This window comes from Marmota flaviventris, chromosome 10 (genome assembly GCF_047511675.1).
Source record: "Marmota flaviventris isolate mMarFla1 chromosome 10, mMarFla1.hap1, whole genome shotgun sequence".
Lineage (NCBI taxonomy): Eukaryota > Metazoa > Chordata > Mammalia > Rodentia > Sciuridae > Marmota > Marmota flaviventris.
The window spans coordinates 34,423,699-34,439,528 of record NC_092507.1 but is presented as its reverse complement, the minus strand read 5'-3'; the positions used below and the strand labels follow the sequence as shown (position 1 = coordinate 34,439,528).

Here is a 15,830-nt window from a genome sequence, read left to right as displayed (position 1 = left end):
TAAAATTCATAGGAATCCTTTGGTTTGGACTGAGCTCTAGCACTGGCCCCGCTGGCCAAACTAAAATTCCCTGGGGTGTTAGGGTGGTAAAACGCTGGCCTAGTTTGTCTGAGGCCTTAGGTTCAGTCCCCAGCAACACACACAATCTCTTGGAGAAATCAGAAGTGAGAGATAATAGCAAAATTCTCAAACAAGCGAGTTTTAGCTGAAGGGAGTTTCCTTCTCTTTAACCTTTACAAGGGAAAGTAAGATTGAAACAATGCAATTCTTGTTCTTTCTGATTTCCTCAGCTTTCTCTGCCTAGCCCCTCTACTTAGCTCAAACATATTACGGGGGTGAGGTGTTGCTTGACTCTAGAATAAAAAGTAAAAGCCAATTAAGATTAGTTTTGTTTAATTATTTTTGAGACTGGATCTTACCTATGTTTTGCCCAGGCAGGTCTCTAACTCTTGGGCTCAAGCCCTCCTCTAACTTAAGCCCAAATAACTGGGATCATAGGTGTGCCACACTGCACCCAGCCCAAGTAATATCTTTAAATTAAATCTTTTTTCTTTTTTGGATGTGTGTGTGTGTGTGTGTGTGTGTGTGTGTGTGACAGAGAGAGAGAGAGAGAGATTGAACTTAGGCCTGATTACTTGGGAGACTGAAGCAGGAGAATCACAAGTTGTAGGCCAGCTGGGCAACTTAGAATCTGTCTCAAAATAAAGGATTGGTGATATAACTCAGTGGTATCATTCTTGGATAGCATGCAGGAGACCCTGGGTTCAATTCCTAGTGCTTCACACAAATTTTTGCAGTGATATTTAACCTAAGCCTAGAGACACCCATGCCAAAATGGACAGGAAGGAATGGAGAGCCCTCCAGGCTAAGAACTGAGAATAAATAGTATATGCAAAATCCCTGAGATATGAAAGAACTTGGTGTTTGAAGAATTAAAAGAAGCCAGTGTGGCTGAAAGGTAATGGGTAAAGGAGGAAGGAGCATGAGATGAAGTCTAAGGGGTGAGTTGGGTGAGACCATTTAGCATCTTGTAGCTTAATATAATAATTTTGGCTTTTATTCTAAAGAGAAATTATTAAGGAATTTTAGACAGGAAAGTGACAAGATCTCTGACTTCCCAAATTGACTTCCATTAAAATTTATCTCCCAAGTCTGATTTTACTGTATGTCGATCAGGCTTGCTGCTGTGTGGGTAGCAGATTTGAAGGAAGCAAGACTGGAAGTGAGAAGACCATTTTGTAGGCAAGAGATTATGTTGGCTTAGCCTAGGTCAGTGACAATGGCAATGTAGCTACAAGGATGGATGGATTCAAGGTGCATTTTTGTGAGCTGGGCACAGTGGCACATGCCTGTAATCCTAAATACTTGAGAGATTAACTTCTGAGGGGCAGGAGAATTGCAAATTCAAGAGCCAGCCTGGGAAATTTATTTATTATAACTTTTCTTTTTTTGGTACTGGATATTGAACCCAGAGGCACTTTGCCAGTGACCTACATCCCCAGCCGTTTTTAATTTTAATTTTGATACTTGATACTTTGTAGTTGCTGAGGCGCCATCCTCATTCCTCAGCCTCCTGAGCCACTGGGATTATAGACATGTGCCACCATACCCAGCTCAGCCTGGGTAATTTAGTGAGACCCTATTTCAAAATAAAAACTAAAAAGGGCTGGGGATGTAACTCACCACTACCAGAACAAAGAAATAGATTGGGTATTTGGGAGGTGGAGTGAATGAGTCTTGTGTTGGATGTGATGAATGAGGGATAGAGCTGGGGTTGTGGCTCAGTGACAGAGCACTTGTGGAGCATGTGGGAGGCACTGGGTTGATCCTGGTACCACATGAAAATAAACAAAGGTATTTTGTCCATCTACAACTAAAAAATTATTAAGAAAAAAAAAGAATGACGGATAATCATGACTTCTGGTTTCTGGCTAGAGAAACTGTGTGGATGATGAGCCATTTTATGAAATAGTGGACTGGGATTGTAAAAGAAAGAAGTAAATCAAGGGTTTTATTTTGTACATGTTAAGTCTGTGATGTCTGAGTCATCTGAGTGGAGGACTCAAGTCAGCAATTGAATATACAAGCTGGAAGCCCAGGGAGAGGTTAGACACAGATTTGGCAGTCAGCATTTTGTAGATGTTGGAGTCATTAAACTGAATGAGATCTCTTAGGAAGAGGGTTTAGATAGAGATGAGAAGAACAAAATTGAACCATGGGACATGTTGACATTTTGAGATAGGACAAGGGAGGAGAAGCCAGCAAAGGAGATTAGATTAGGGTGGTTTGAAGGAATGAGGAAAATCAGGGGGTGGGAGATCTTGGAAGCCAATGGGGGGAATAAAGGAGGAAGCAACTGTAGAGCTGGTCTGAAGTCAAGTAAGAAGAGGACATAGAAGTGTCCTTTGAATTTGCTAGCATCTGAGTCAATGGTGACTTTGAACAGCCCTGTGAAGTGTTGAAGATGAGAGCCAGATGACAGAGAAAAATTAATGGATAATTATGTAATAAATATATTGTGTCTATCTATAACCCTATCTCTATGTAAAATACAAAATAGGACTGGGGATGTGGCTCAATGGTTGAGTGCCCCTGAGTTCAATCCCTGGTACCAAAAAACAAAAACAAACAAACCTCAGGGCCTCACACATGTTAGACAAGCACTGTACCATTCAGCTACATCCCCAGCCCTCAAACTAAATTCCACTCAGCTCATTGGAATACTTATTCTATTTTATGAAGTGATATGTTGTCCAATTCCAGAATTATAATTGACATCATCTTTAAAAAATTTTTTTTGTAGTTGGACACAATACCTATTTTTTATTAATATTATGTGATACTGAGGATTGAACCCAGGGCCTCACATGTGCTAGGCGAGCACTCTAACGCTGAGCCACAACCCAAGCACCCAGTTGACATCTTCTTTTCTTCCTGAGTTTCAGCAATCCCCCTGCCTCAGCCCCAAGTATCTGGAACTGCAGGCATGGGCCATGATGTCTGGCTTGCAATTGACTTTTTTTTTAATACAATAGATATTTTATTTTTTATTAAATTATTTAATTATTCTAATTTGCTATACATGATGGCAGAATGCAGTTCATTTCATGAACATATAAAGCACAATTTTTCAAGTCACTGTACACAAAATATTTTCACACCTTTTGTGTCTTCATTCATGTACTCAGGGTATTGATGTGTAACTCATTTCTTTCGTCTGATTGCTCTGGCTAGTGTTTCAAGAACTATGTTAAATAGAAGTGGTGAAAGAGGACATGCCTGTCTTGTTCCAGTTTTTAGAGGGAATGCTTTCAGTTTTTCTCCATTTAGAATGATATTGGCCTGGGGCTTAGCATAGATAGCCTTTACAATGTTGAGGTATATTCTAGCTGATACTCTTCATAATTTGGGAAAGAGCTACAAATTGAGATTCTAACAAAAAGGAAAGGGGGGAAAATAAAGGCATCATTGAAAGAGAGATTTTAAAGACTTTAAAAAGAGTTTTGAGGTCAGAAGCGGTGGTGCATGCTCGGGAGGCTGAGGCAGGAGGATAGCAAGTTCAAAGCCAGCCTCAGCAAAAGCTGGGCTAGGGTTGTGGTTCAGTGGCAGAACCCTTGCCTCGCACATGTGGGGCACTGGGTTTGATCCTCAGCACCACATAAAAATAAACAAAAATATTGTGTCCATGTATAACTAAAAAAAGCTTTAAAAATAGTGAGGCATTAAACAACTCAGTGAGACCCTGTCTCTAAATAAAATGCAAAATAGGGCTGGGGAGGTGGCTCAGTGGTCCAGTGCCCCTGAGTTCAATCCTTGGTACCAAAAAAGGAGTTTTGAGCCAGGCATGCCAAAACAAAAATCCACTGAGAGCCCTGAAGTGGAGAGGCAGGTAGTATAAGGAAGGGGCCTAAGTTTACCTCAACTACTGGAAAGTCCATTGTCTTGCCTGGGTCTCAGTTTCCCCATTGGGCCCCAGAAGGAGTCAGGGTTGTCTGAGGATCCTGGGGAAATCCAGTCCTAAAACATTTTACATTTTATGATTGTGGCCTGGCTCTCTCTCAAGGGAATGATTTTCCAACATCCCCACTCCATTATCACCCCATTTCTCTGAAAAATGAAGTTTATTTTTTCCTTTGTTAAGCTTGCCTATAATTTCTGTCAGTTCAGAAACCACAACCTGATCGCAAGGAAAGGAAACTTAAAACCATTTGGGACCAGTTGTCTCCCTATTCCACTCTCCCCAACACAGCTGGGAAATTCAGTGCTTACATGTGCCCTGATAGGGCTCCCACTCCTTATACACCTAAATATGGCCTTCCCCCATTATTTTCAGCCTGGCTCAGTCCTGTGAAGGAACCAAGACAGGATTGGGGAGAAATATCCCCTATTGGCCTGATCCCACACAGCTGTCATAGACTCTCTGTGTGCAGCACTGAAAATGTGAAAAAAAAACAAAAACCAGCCACAGACCCTCCCCCCACACCCAGCCCCAAATCCACACAGGACAATGATGTAAAGAGACAGCAGATAGCACACCCATGCGCCTCAATAGATGGCCTCCTCTTGGTAGCAGGGGAGTTACTCTGGAGTCTCCCTTAGGCTCTGGTAATTGCTAATGCCCAATGGAGCCCAGATGCTGTTGGCCTTGTGGGCAGTACTTGGAGTTACATATGGGCTGCCCCAAGCCAAAGATCTGGCCACTTTGCCCATCATTATGTACAAATATAATACACCAATTCTAAAAAAAAATGTGGGGGGAAAAAAAGATCTTGCCACTCTAGTTGGCACATAAGTGTCTAGCCCATCTGCAGGGACATGAGGAGTTGCCACACTTGTGGTAGATGAGCTTCTTGGTCCCCAAAGTCATCATACCTACCTGGCTAGCACATTTTTGTGTTCATCTGATGGTGGAGATGATGATGGAGTGGTCTGTGGGTGGCAGGATACACTTTTTGGGGTTGTAGAGATGCCTCCTGTACCATATGCCATCATGCCCAACTGGTTGACCCACTTGTTGGGGGCCATCTGCAGCCCTATGACACTGACCAGCCTTTGTGATGACATCATTGAAGTTCCACTCCTGCTTCTCTGAGTACTTGACACCAATGTCCATGCCTCCTCTGTAACCCCTCTGTCTTGGTTTTCCCTGACAGCTCAAGAAGAGACACCTGTAAGTGCATCTTGTTCTCACTCTCAAGTAGATCACTGGCCTCAAACAGGTAAACAAACTTCATGCCGAACACAGTCTTGATGAAATTAGAGGTTTTCTAGCTAGTGCCAATTCTGCATGAAAGTAGTTGTACTTGAGAACTGATCAACTACTACAACTTGGCTATAATGTCTTCATGAATATGTATAAAACAGTCCTTCAGCCCCTTATAGAAGTGAGGGCTGTCAGAGAGGCCCTTGAATTCCTGGATTTAGCTACAGAGTTCAGCCTCCTTCTGAGGATCTTATTTGGACAATAAGATCCTTAATAGAAAGAGCTCCTATTGAGCTGCTGGTGGGAATGGCTAGCAGGAATGGCTGGTGGAGCTAGCAGACCCAAAGAGCCAGTAGTTGTTTAAAAGAATTAATCAGTTAGATGCTGAGCTCAGTGGCACACACCTGTAAATCCTAGCACCTCAGGAGGCTAAGACAGGAGGATTGCAAGTTTGAGGCCAGCCTGGGCAATTTAGCAAGATCCTGTCAAAAAATTTAAAAATAAAATAAATGCTAGGATAGTGGCTCAGTGGTTGAGCACTTGCCTAATATGTGTGAGGCACTGGGTTTGATCCTTAGCACCATTAAAAATCAATAAACAAAATAAAGTTATTGTGTCCATCTACAATTTTTAAAATAATATTTAAAAAATAAATAAAAAAGAGCTGAGGATGTAGTTCAGTGGTAGAGTGCCCCTGGGTTCAATCCCCAGAACCTGTCTCAAATTAAAAATTAAAAATGTAGGGCTGGGGATGTGGCTCAAGCGATAGCGCGCTCGCCTGGCAGGCGTGCGGCCGGGGTTCGATCCTCAGCACCACATACAAACAAAGATGTTGTGTCTGCCGAAAACTAAAATAAATATTAAAAAATTCTCTCTCTCTCTCTCACACACTCTCACTTTCTAAAAAAAAATAAAATAAAAATGTAGTTTAGTAGCCACCCACACAAGATTGTGGACCCTGGATGGGTAAGGTGTCACATATCTCCTGTACTATATGCCATCATGCCCAACTGGTTGACTCACTTGTTGTAAACCCAGCTACAGGGGGAGGCACACGGAGGCAGGAGGATCACAAATTTAAGGCCATCATGGGCAATTTACCAAGACCCCGTCTAAACAACCAACCAAACAAAAACACTAGGTCCCTGTCATTTAGCCACTTGCCTTCCCATAACTGGGCTCATACTGTTTTGGTTCCTTTCTGCTAAGAATGTCCTCCCAACTTTACTTTTTTGGATCCTGTGTCTTTGAATTGTCTTTTAATCTTCATCATGTTACCAAAAGCTCAGTCCCTGTCCCTGATGCTAATCCAATAACCAGGGCATGGTTTTGAGAAAAAGAAAAAAGAAGTTTTACTGTTTTGCTAGCAAAGGAGAAACACTGGAGACTCCTGTCCAAGAGGCTGTGATTTTGCCCATAAGAAAAAATCATAGGGCTTTTAAAGAAGCTATTAAAAGGTTACATTCCAGGTGTGCCTTGATGGTGTGTTGAAAATTCACTTGTTAATTTAGGAGACAGTCACTTCCTAATTCTTCTGGTGATATCTCCTTCCTGTGGAGAACAGATAACTCAAGGTAATCTTGTTACCTGTCCCCAAGCTGGGGGCGGTGGGGCGGCGAGAGGGAGAAGTGCAAAAGAAAAAAAAATATCCTTTAAAAATAAGCAGCAAGGGCTATATTCAAAAGGTAAAGTGGACCACCATTACAATCACAGATACCTGTCTCCTAGGGCAAGCACAGCTAGTGCTCAATACATTTTTGTTAAATGAATTTACAATCATTTTTGAGCTTTAAATTTTTTATTTTTTGCGGTGCCATAAATCGATTCCAGAGTCTCCCCAGTGCTAGGCAAACACCCTATCATTGAACTACACCTCCAGTATTTTTAATTCAAGAGAATTTTTACTTCGAGTGTTAATTATAAAAGTCAGACTTTAGTTGGACAGAGAGGGGTCCACATTACCGTAAATCTGGCTACTGCTCTGCCCCCTGATGGTGGCCCAACACCTAGCAAGACAACTTATCAACTACGGTGTTTCCAGATTGGCGACTCAATCATTTACATACCCACAATGCTTTGCACATAGGACATTTCCTAAATTAAAACGGGAAGACTTTTCTTCTTCTATTTTTTATTTCTTCTCTTGTTAAATACGTTTTTTTCTCCAGAATTGTCCAGGATAATCATAGAAATCATCAGCTCTCTTGTGTAGATAGTTACCATTGCTGTTCTAGTAGTTACGGTTACTGGAGGACTGTACGCCAGAGAATGGAGGTATACTCTGGTTTCTCTTCAGATCGTATAAATCTTTCGCCTTTTACTAAAGATTTCCGTGGAGAGGAACAATTCTGAGTCTTAACCCAATTTTTTGAGGCCCTGCACTTGTAGGGCTAATAATTGTTTGTAAAAATAGATTTCTTTATTGTTCGTTGAGTATGCGTTGTTTATTGGTATTTGACCAGACCCTAAGCCATTCCTATATTGAATGTCCAGTTAGCCTCATTCGCTTCCCGGGTATGCTTTACCTGAGTTATGTCATTAGAGACTCATTTATTTTTAAGTTGTAGGTAGACACAATACACTTATTTATATTATTTTTGTTGTTTTCTCAGTATGCTAACGATCCAATCCAGTGCTTCACACATGGTAAGGGAGAGCTCCAGCACTGCTCCACAACCCAGCCCTAGTTTTTTGTTTTCTGAGACAGGGTTTTCTTAAATTGTTCAGGTTGTCCTTGAATTTGAGATCCTCAGCATCCCAGCATTGGATACTATTTTTTAAGAAGTTCCGGGTAAAGGGCCTTCTGCGCTTCTTAACGCTTTTGTCAGAGAAGTGTTTGCACACCTCACACAAGCCCAGAGACTCCTCTTTGGAATCCGGCTCTCAGTGTTACACTCCTGTGAATTAGATTCCTTGAACGACCCCTGCAGTCGTGCTTGGTGGCAGCTCAGGAGGCTGAGGCATGAGGATCACGAGTTCAAAGCCAGCCTCAGCAAAAATGTGGCGCTAAGCAACTCAGTGAGATCCTGTCTCTAAATAAAATACAGAAATAAGGCTGGGGATGTAGTTCAGTGGACGAGTGCCCCGGAGTTCAATCCCTCAGTATCCCCCTGCCAGTAATGATGATGATGATGATGATGATGATGATGATACCCCTGCCCCCTTTAGAGTATAATTGATTGCTTTGTGTGTGACATACACTTATATTAGGCATGCACTTTACTGTTATATATGTAATGTACATACATACACACACGTGCATCAATAGGCAAGTTCTCTAGACTAAGCTGCATCCCCAGAATGACACTTTAAAATAGGAAATCCATTTAGCTTGATGGAAAACGCAACTGTATTTTAACTTTTCTCTCCTCCGTATTTAGGTCCAGATGGAGAAAAGCTGGGCTGCTTTAGATCAACAATATCAGTCCCTATGATGCCCCCTTGTGGCAACCTGTAAAATTACTGCTATCAAACTCCATTTCCTTTGACTCGGAAGGACAATTGCTTCAAATACTTTGATTATTCATTCATGCGCGCCAAGCATTGTCCTAATGTTTGAGATGTATGAGTAAACAAAACAAATATCCCTGTCCGAATGGAGCTTACAGTCAGGTGATGAGATAGAGAATAAGCCAACAATGATGCTTCAAAAATAGAGCAATAGGGGCTGTGAGTATAGAGGGTAGTAGGGTACATTGTAATTAAAAAAAAAAAAAAAAAAGAGACTAGCCCTAGGTGTGGTGGCACATGCCTGTAATCACGCTGTTTGGGAGGCTAAGGCAGGAAGATCTCGAGTTCAAAGCCAGTCTCAGCAATTTAAAAGCTCCAAGCAACTCAGTGAGACCCTATCTCTAAATAATATATAAAAAAGGGTTGGGGATGTGGTTCAGTGGGAAATGCTCCTGGGTTCAATCCCTGGTACAAAAAAAAAAAAAAAAAAAAAAAAAATTGAGGCCAGCCTATTACCATGTGGGGGTCTGAGGAGGTCTAGAGGATACCTGTATTCCAAACTTTCAGGTCTTTGACTCCATAGCGGAAAAGAAGTTAAAGATGAGTCTGGTTTTAGTAAAAAGAGAAAGGGTTATTATATTAGAAAGTAAATGGTGAAGATACACTCTCAAGAGCAGGATACAGGCAATCTTGAGTGTGAGATGTACTGCCACTTGAGGCCAAGCTTTTATTAGGGTACATAATTAGGTGGGATATGTACGATCCAAAGGGACTGTTTCTCCATTAGGGGTCTGGTTAGTATGTAGGTTTCAGCTCACATCAACATCTCTAGCTGTGGTCTATTTGGTGATTGAGCCAAAGAGTCATGGTCCAATTGAATGTTAGCCCACAAAATTAGACTCATGGAGTTAATGATCTCTTCTATTGAAATCTTGTTGCTTCAGAAACTTACAGGAAACTGGAAAGTTACAAAGTAATTGATGAAATGTTCAGTGTATCCTTATATTTTGGCCCTTTTTCTATCTCTTAGGCTCCTTTGTCTGGCTCATGATTTGCTTTCCAATTTTTTGTTCTATATTTTAACAGGGATATTTTTCCTTTAGAGGCTCAATTTCTATCTCAAGCCTAAGCGATTGAGTGAGACTCTGCCTTGAAATAAAATAATAAGGGCTGGGTGGGGTTGCAGTTCAGTGATAGAGCACTTGCCTAGCATCCATAAGAGTCTGGGTTCAATCCCAAGCACTACAAACAAAACAAAACAAAAAAACTGTCCTTCTTTGAGAAGGTGACTTTTATGTAAAAAGAGGTGAAGGGACGTGAGGGAGTTAGCCATGTGGATAACTATCAGGGGTGAGGTCCTAGGCACAGTGGAAGCCAGTATAAAAACTCCAAAATAAGATCTTGTTTGTCAGAACTAGCCAGGGAGGCCTTTGTGTCTGGAGTTGAATGAAGGAGAGAGAGAAATGGAGACATAATGGGAGACCAGATCACTTAGGGCCATGTAGACCATAGCACTGAAATGGGGAGCCTGGCAAGGTTCTGAGCAGAGTGATGACAGAATCTGAAGTTTCAGAGGACCACTCTAGTTGCTGTATTGAAAAGTGAGAGTAAAGAAAGTAACAAAAGAGAGATGACAGTGACTCAGCCTAGGACACTAGCAATGTAGGAGGTGAGATATGGGTTCTGAGACAGTCAGCAGAACAGATGTGTCAAGGAGAGACTTCAAGGGGCACTCCACTATTTTGTTTTGGGTTACAGGGGGATGAGTTACCATCAGTTGAAATGGTAAAGGTGGCCCAGGATTAGAAGTCCAATTTTAATTTAAAATTTTTTTTGGAACTGGGATTAAACCCAGAGGCACTATCTACTGAGCTACATAGCCCTTTTTATTTTCAGACAGGGTCTTGCTAAGTTGCTAAGGGCCTTCCTAAATTGCTGAGGGTGGCCTCAAATTTGCAATCCTCCTGCCTCAGCCTCCCAAGTTGCTGGGATTACAGGCGTGTGCTATTACACTTGACTAGGAATCCAATGTTAGACCCAATAAGGTAGAAATTCGGGAGTCATTTGCATATTAATGGTATTTAAGCCCTGACTGGATGAGATCACTGGGGTGTAAAAGAGAATGGAGAAGGGGCTCCAGGTTAGAGTCTCACCTCATTCCAACCTAAAAGAGACTGGGTTGAAGAAGAGGAGTCAGCAAAAGAGAATAAGAAGCAACCATAGAGGTAGGGGAAAAACAGGTACATATGATGTCCTGGAGGAGGGCGTAGGGACCAACAGGAGGTTTGAGGTAGGACTCTATTCAGGCTAGGACCTTAACTTTTCAGGCTGTTGGTGGCCCTTCTCTCATGGACCTACTATTTGGAATCCTCCTGCATCAGCCTCCTGAGATTACAGGCCTAAGTAGAGTTACCTAACAGGGACCTGATTTTTAACTAGGTAAGTAGAGGCGCCCCAAGCCATCACCATAGCTCTTGCTGATCTCCTTCCCCTTCCACAAGCACACAGAACAGGCAGATATCAAAGACTTTTTATTAGACCCTTTCCAGCCAGCAACCTTCCTTCTTTCCCACTGCATGCATAACCCCCAGCCTCCTCTGAAACCAAGTGGAGTCACCCTGCACTTGGCCCCAGATTCCTGCCATCTGCCAGGCTTCCCTGCCACACAACCTTGGCCTTCCTGGTTTGCCACAGGGGGTTTGTTACTCCTTTGATTCCGCCTCCTCGTCCTCCTGTGCCTTTGCCTCCGCGAAGTGTGTGATGTAAGTCATCTGATTCAGATCACCAGGGTCAAGTACAACGCTCGAGCTGCTGTTGGCGACTCCATAAAGTTCTAACACTGTGGGCAGCAAAGGTGAGCATGAGCTTGGGTGCCGGCTGTGCCTGCACTCCAGGTCCCTGGCTGTTGCTCACCTTTGGCAACATTGACTTCATTAGCTGTCAAGATGTCTGCCTGAATGCTATCTATTTTCATGTACAAATCCTCACCGTGGATCTGAGGACAGCAATGAGATGGACACAGCTATGGTACCAGGGCAGAGTGTTCTTGAATTGGGCTTGGGCAGAGTGGTGCTGCTGGTGGGGTCAGCTCCCAGCCGGACTGGAAGGGTACTTAGGGGAAGGGGAGAAGCGGAAGGAGAGCCCAACCGGGGGCAACTTAGCCCACTCTGTGTGGGGAGCTGGGTCGGGGAACCATCACATTCCTACCAACGTGCCAGGCAGGATGGGAGCACTTACAAGGAAGAGCTGGTAAAGTTCCTCTCCCATGGACTTGCGCACGTGCTCCTCCACCACCGGGAACGTCTGCACGAAGAACTGCAGCCGGCGGGTGGGAGGGGCGGCGTGACCGTGGCCGTGACCGCTAGCGCCTGCACCTCCGCCCCGCAGTCCCCACCGCCGCGGGCTCACCTCCAGCGTGAGGCTGGCCAGCCTCTGGCTGTTGCTGTGGTCCGTGTTGCCCATGGCGGCCATCAGGCTGTGCACCACACGCATGTGCAGCATCTCCTCAGCCGTGCTCAGGTCTCTGCGCGCCAGAACCCTGGGCAGGGTTATCAGGTTGCTCCGCGAGGCTCTGACTCTCAGGCCACCCGCAGCGCCCGGCCTGGCTTGCTACAGCCACCCCCACCCACTGCCCGCTTACCCAATGGTCTTGGCGGCTGCCGCCTGCTGCAAGAACACTGGCAGGTGGGTGGTGAGCTGGAGAATCGGGGAGTCTGGGAAAGCAAGGGGCTGTGAGGAAGGAGCCCCCCTCCCTCCACCAGGCAGCCTCATCCGAGGGGGTCCTACCAGTGAGGATCTTGGGCTGCAGTTTGGACATCTCCTTGACTGATGGTATCAGCAGTGCCACGAGGCCCCTGAGCAGCGACTGGCGCACGTCGTAGTTGACCAGGTCCTTTATCAGCTCAATGGCTGGGGAAGGGCAGAGACAATGGAGAGGCAGGAGGCTACACCCCATCAAAGAGGCTGAGTCCCTTGAATCATGTCACTTCCCTTTACCCTGTCCTCTCTGTCAACACTTTCTAGTGCCTTTTACTGCCCAGCACGTCCAGACCTCTGGGGAGCCAGGAAGGTGCCACCTCATTCCTGTCCTCCTGGTTAAAGGAGGTTGCAAGGATTAGATAGTGAGCTCACTCATCAAGGAGGCCATAGAGGCTGAGGCTCCACAGAACTGAGCTGCCTTAGGCTTGGAGTAATCCATGGGAAGAGGGCCTGGGGTTTTTTTTGTTTATTTTTGTGGAACTGGATCTTGAACCCTGGGGAACTATGCTACTGAGCTACATCCCCAACCCTTTTTAGTTTTTGTTAAGTTGCCCAGGCTGATCTGGAATTAATCCTCCTGTTTTAGCTTCCCAAGTCTGCCTCCAGAATAGCTAGGACTACAGGCAAGTGCCATGCAGCCTGGCTGTGCTGGGTAACAGGACAAGGGGTGAGAGACAGCAAGCAAATGTGTGCAGGTGTGAGGCATCAAATGAGAAGGGGGGAGGAATCAAGATAGACAGCATGTAGAGAATCTCTCTAACCATCATGAGCCCTTCTTTGCCTGGCTCATGCCATACAGCATTCCACTGATAGGCACCATAATCACTTACCACCATGACTGTCATCTCCATTTTACATTTAAGGAAAAAAGGCACAGAGAGGTAAAGCACTTTGCCTAAGTGCATAAGGAGAGATGGAAGCAAAATTTGGTTAGAAAGAGGGAGGGGACTAGAATTTATTGAGGGGATTTCCTGCCAGGCTTTTCTGGAGACTTCCTAGTCATTCACTCTTTCCAGCACTCGCTTGGCCTTTAACGCAACTGCATCTGCACGCCTGTCCTGGTAGGAGCTGCACAAGAGTGAATTTGTTTACTCAACCAACGTTCCTTGAGCCTGTACAGGCAAGCAGTTAACAGTATGGTGACAAATGCTATAAAAAGGGGTCAGCAGAGGGCTATGGGAACATCTGGGAAGATGGGAGAAGACTGAATATTTTTATAAGGAAGAGAAAGGAGCCATAATGAAGCAGAGCTTCTTTTGGTACCAGGGTGCTTAACCCCTTAGGCACATCTCCAGCTCTTTTTATTTATTTTTAATTTTTTTTATCTTGAGACAGGGCTTCAGTAAGTTGCTGAGGCAGACTTTGAACTTGAACTTGTGATCCTTCTGCCTCAGCCTCCTGAACCACTGGATGACAGGCATGTGCCACCATGCCTGACTCTACTTTGCCTATTCATGTGGCTTCATTTCTCTGAATCAGCAAATAGCCTCATTTTGTGTGTGTGTGCGTGTGTGTGCGCGTGCGTGTGCATTTACATTGTTTACATATTTATCTTTTATAATTTTTAAATTTAAATGTCTCTTTTTTTTCAGTGCTATAGATTGAACCTCAGGCCTTGCACATGCTAGGCAAGTGCTCTATCCCAGAGCTACACCCCAGCTCGAGGGCCAATTTTAAGAGAGCTCTTTAAAGTCAGGACCTCATACTTCTTTGCCAGATGAGAAATGAGCAACACTCTATGAACACTCGCTTTCTATGAGCCAGGCACAAAGGAAAGGTGAAGGGATATGACCCTCCCTCCACAGTGGAAGGCACAAGGCACCTGGTGAAGTGACCAGTGAAAGGGACTGCATAGATTGGGTCTCCAAAAAAAACTGCTTTCAGCACTCGGCGACTTTACTTGCTTAACTCAAACAAACATATGGTATCTAATAATGAACACGTGCTGGCAATTTATCACCATGTCAGGCACCATTATTGCCTGTTATTATCAAAGCAGTGGTTGCTGAGATGGAGGCTCTGAGACAGAGGCAGTCAACAACCCCATCCTGTGATTTGTGCTCCGCACACTCAACTCTCTTGTGTGGCTGCTGAACATTGACAGCAGCAAATGCCACAAGAGTGAGGGGAAGCCTCCTGGTAGACTCTGGCAGGAAGGAGGAGCCACTTTGGACTGGTGCATGCGTCTAAAGAAAGTCATAGAAATGCTGCCAATAGAACCAGCCTGCCTCCACAAACCTGCCCTTGTGCCAGACCCTGGGAGCCTCCATCCATCCTCAGGCCCCAGAACTGTGGGGCACATCAGCTCAATTCCTGAAGCCCCACACAAAGCCCATCTTTTTTTGTCCTGCTTTTCTCAATTAGAGAAGCAAAAATTCACTCCCAGGTGGAAAATCCTCAAGGATATCTCGTACTACTCTTTCCAGTGTTTGGGGACAATCTGGGAAAGAGTTTTCTGGGGCATCCCCTTCTCTCTGTGGACTTCTCGATTGAGAAATAGCTGCTTCATTCAGAAACACTTCTGTGTCCTTCCTGCCACTGCTCAGGGCTGCCCCTTTCACCTAGGCCTTCCAGGGTAGCCCCTGCAATCCCAGGTACTCATCTGGTTGCTCTGGTACTCATATGGTTATAATTTGGAATCGCAGATCCAGCAACATTGATGAGGAAAAGGGACCAGCCCTGGGAAGCTACAAAGCACACCTAGCCTCCCTGGCTTTCCCCAAATGATCTCTCATCTGGACAGAACAGCAGCCTGACTGCTTGGCGGCCCCAGCTTGCACTGGCTGGTGCTTGAAACTTCCAGGTCCTTCTCATTAGTTTTGCTATATAGTTTGGTTACAACATCTCGTCTTTCCTCTTGAATTAGTGCAGCTCATATTTTGGGTTGGTTTCTCCTTGTATTTGAATATACTTGATTGTCATCTGCAGTATATCTCTCATTAGCAGCTGGGCTCTATCCAGGCAAAGCTGGTAGCACCTTGTGCCAGGGCACCGTGGGAAAAATGTCTGCTTGTGCTTAATAGAGATCTTCCTGCAGCAAGAAATGACTTGGTGGACATTCAGGGTAGAAATGAATGGATGAGCCAGGCAAGGTGGCACAAGCCTGTAATTCCAGAGACTCAGGAAGCTGAGGCAGGATGATCACAAGTTCAAGGACAGCCTTGCTAACTTAGTGAGATCCTCAGCAACTTAGCAAGACCCTGTCTCAAAATAAAAAAAATAAAAAAGGCTAGGGATGTAGCTCAGTGGTAAGCTGCCCCTGGGTTCAACCTTTGGTGCCAGGGGGGAAAAAAAGAAAGAAAAAAGAATGGATGATAGGGTTGGGCATGTAGCTCAGTGGTAAAGCACTTATTTAGCATATGTGAGGCCCTGGATCTGATCTCCAGTACCACAAAAGAAAAAAGAAAAACATCTAGAA

At 44.5% G+C, this 15,830-nt stretch overlaps 1 protein-coding gene, 1 non-coding gene and 1 pseudogene across 5 annotated transcripts in view; 1 reads left to right on the top strand and 2 right to left on the bottom strand.

Annotated features, from left to right (window-relative positions):
- Positions 1–4,612: 4,612 nt before the first annotated feature.
- On the bottom strand, positions 4,613–5,289 carry LOC114094079 (calponin-2 pseudogene; annotated as a pseudogene).
- Positions 5,290–7,479: 2,190 nt separating this feature from the next.
- LOC114094572 (U5 spliceosomal RNA) lies at positions 7,480–7,595 on the top strand. The gene has a single exon (XR_003583077.1). It is a non-coding gene; the product is annotated as a U5 spliceosomal RNA (small nuclear RNA).
- Positions 7,596–11,171: 3,576 nt separating this feature from the next.
- Positions 11,172–15,830, bottom strand: part of Armh1 (armadillo like helical domain containing 1) — a 55,217-nt gene continuing 50,558 nt past the window's right edge. For 3 of the 4 annotated variants that reach the window (XM_071617774.1, XM_071617775.1, XM_071617776.1), the window contains 6 exons: positions 12,440–12,562; positions 12,294–12,366; positions 12,062–12,191; positions 11,891–11,968; positions 11,567–11,648; positions 11,172–11,492 (listed from right to left, as the gene is read on the bottom strand). In XM_071617774.1, coding sequence (XP_071473875.1) covers positions 11,356–11,492; positions 11,567–11,648; positions 11,891–11,968; positions 12,062–12,191; positions 12,294–12,366; positions 12,440–12,562 — 623 coding nt within the window. In that variant the 3' untranslated portion in view covers positions 11,172–11,355. The remainder of the gene's footprint in view (positions 11,493–11,566; positions 11,649–11,890; positions 11,969–12,061; positions 12,192–12,293; positions 12,367–12,439; positions 12,563–15,830) is intronic. The other variant, XM_071617777.1, reaches the window with a different exon arrangement.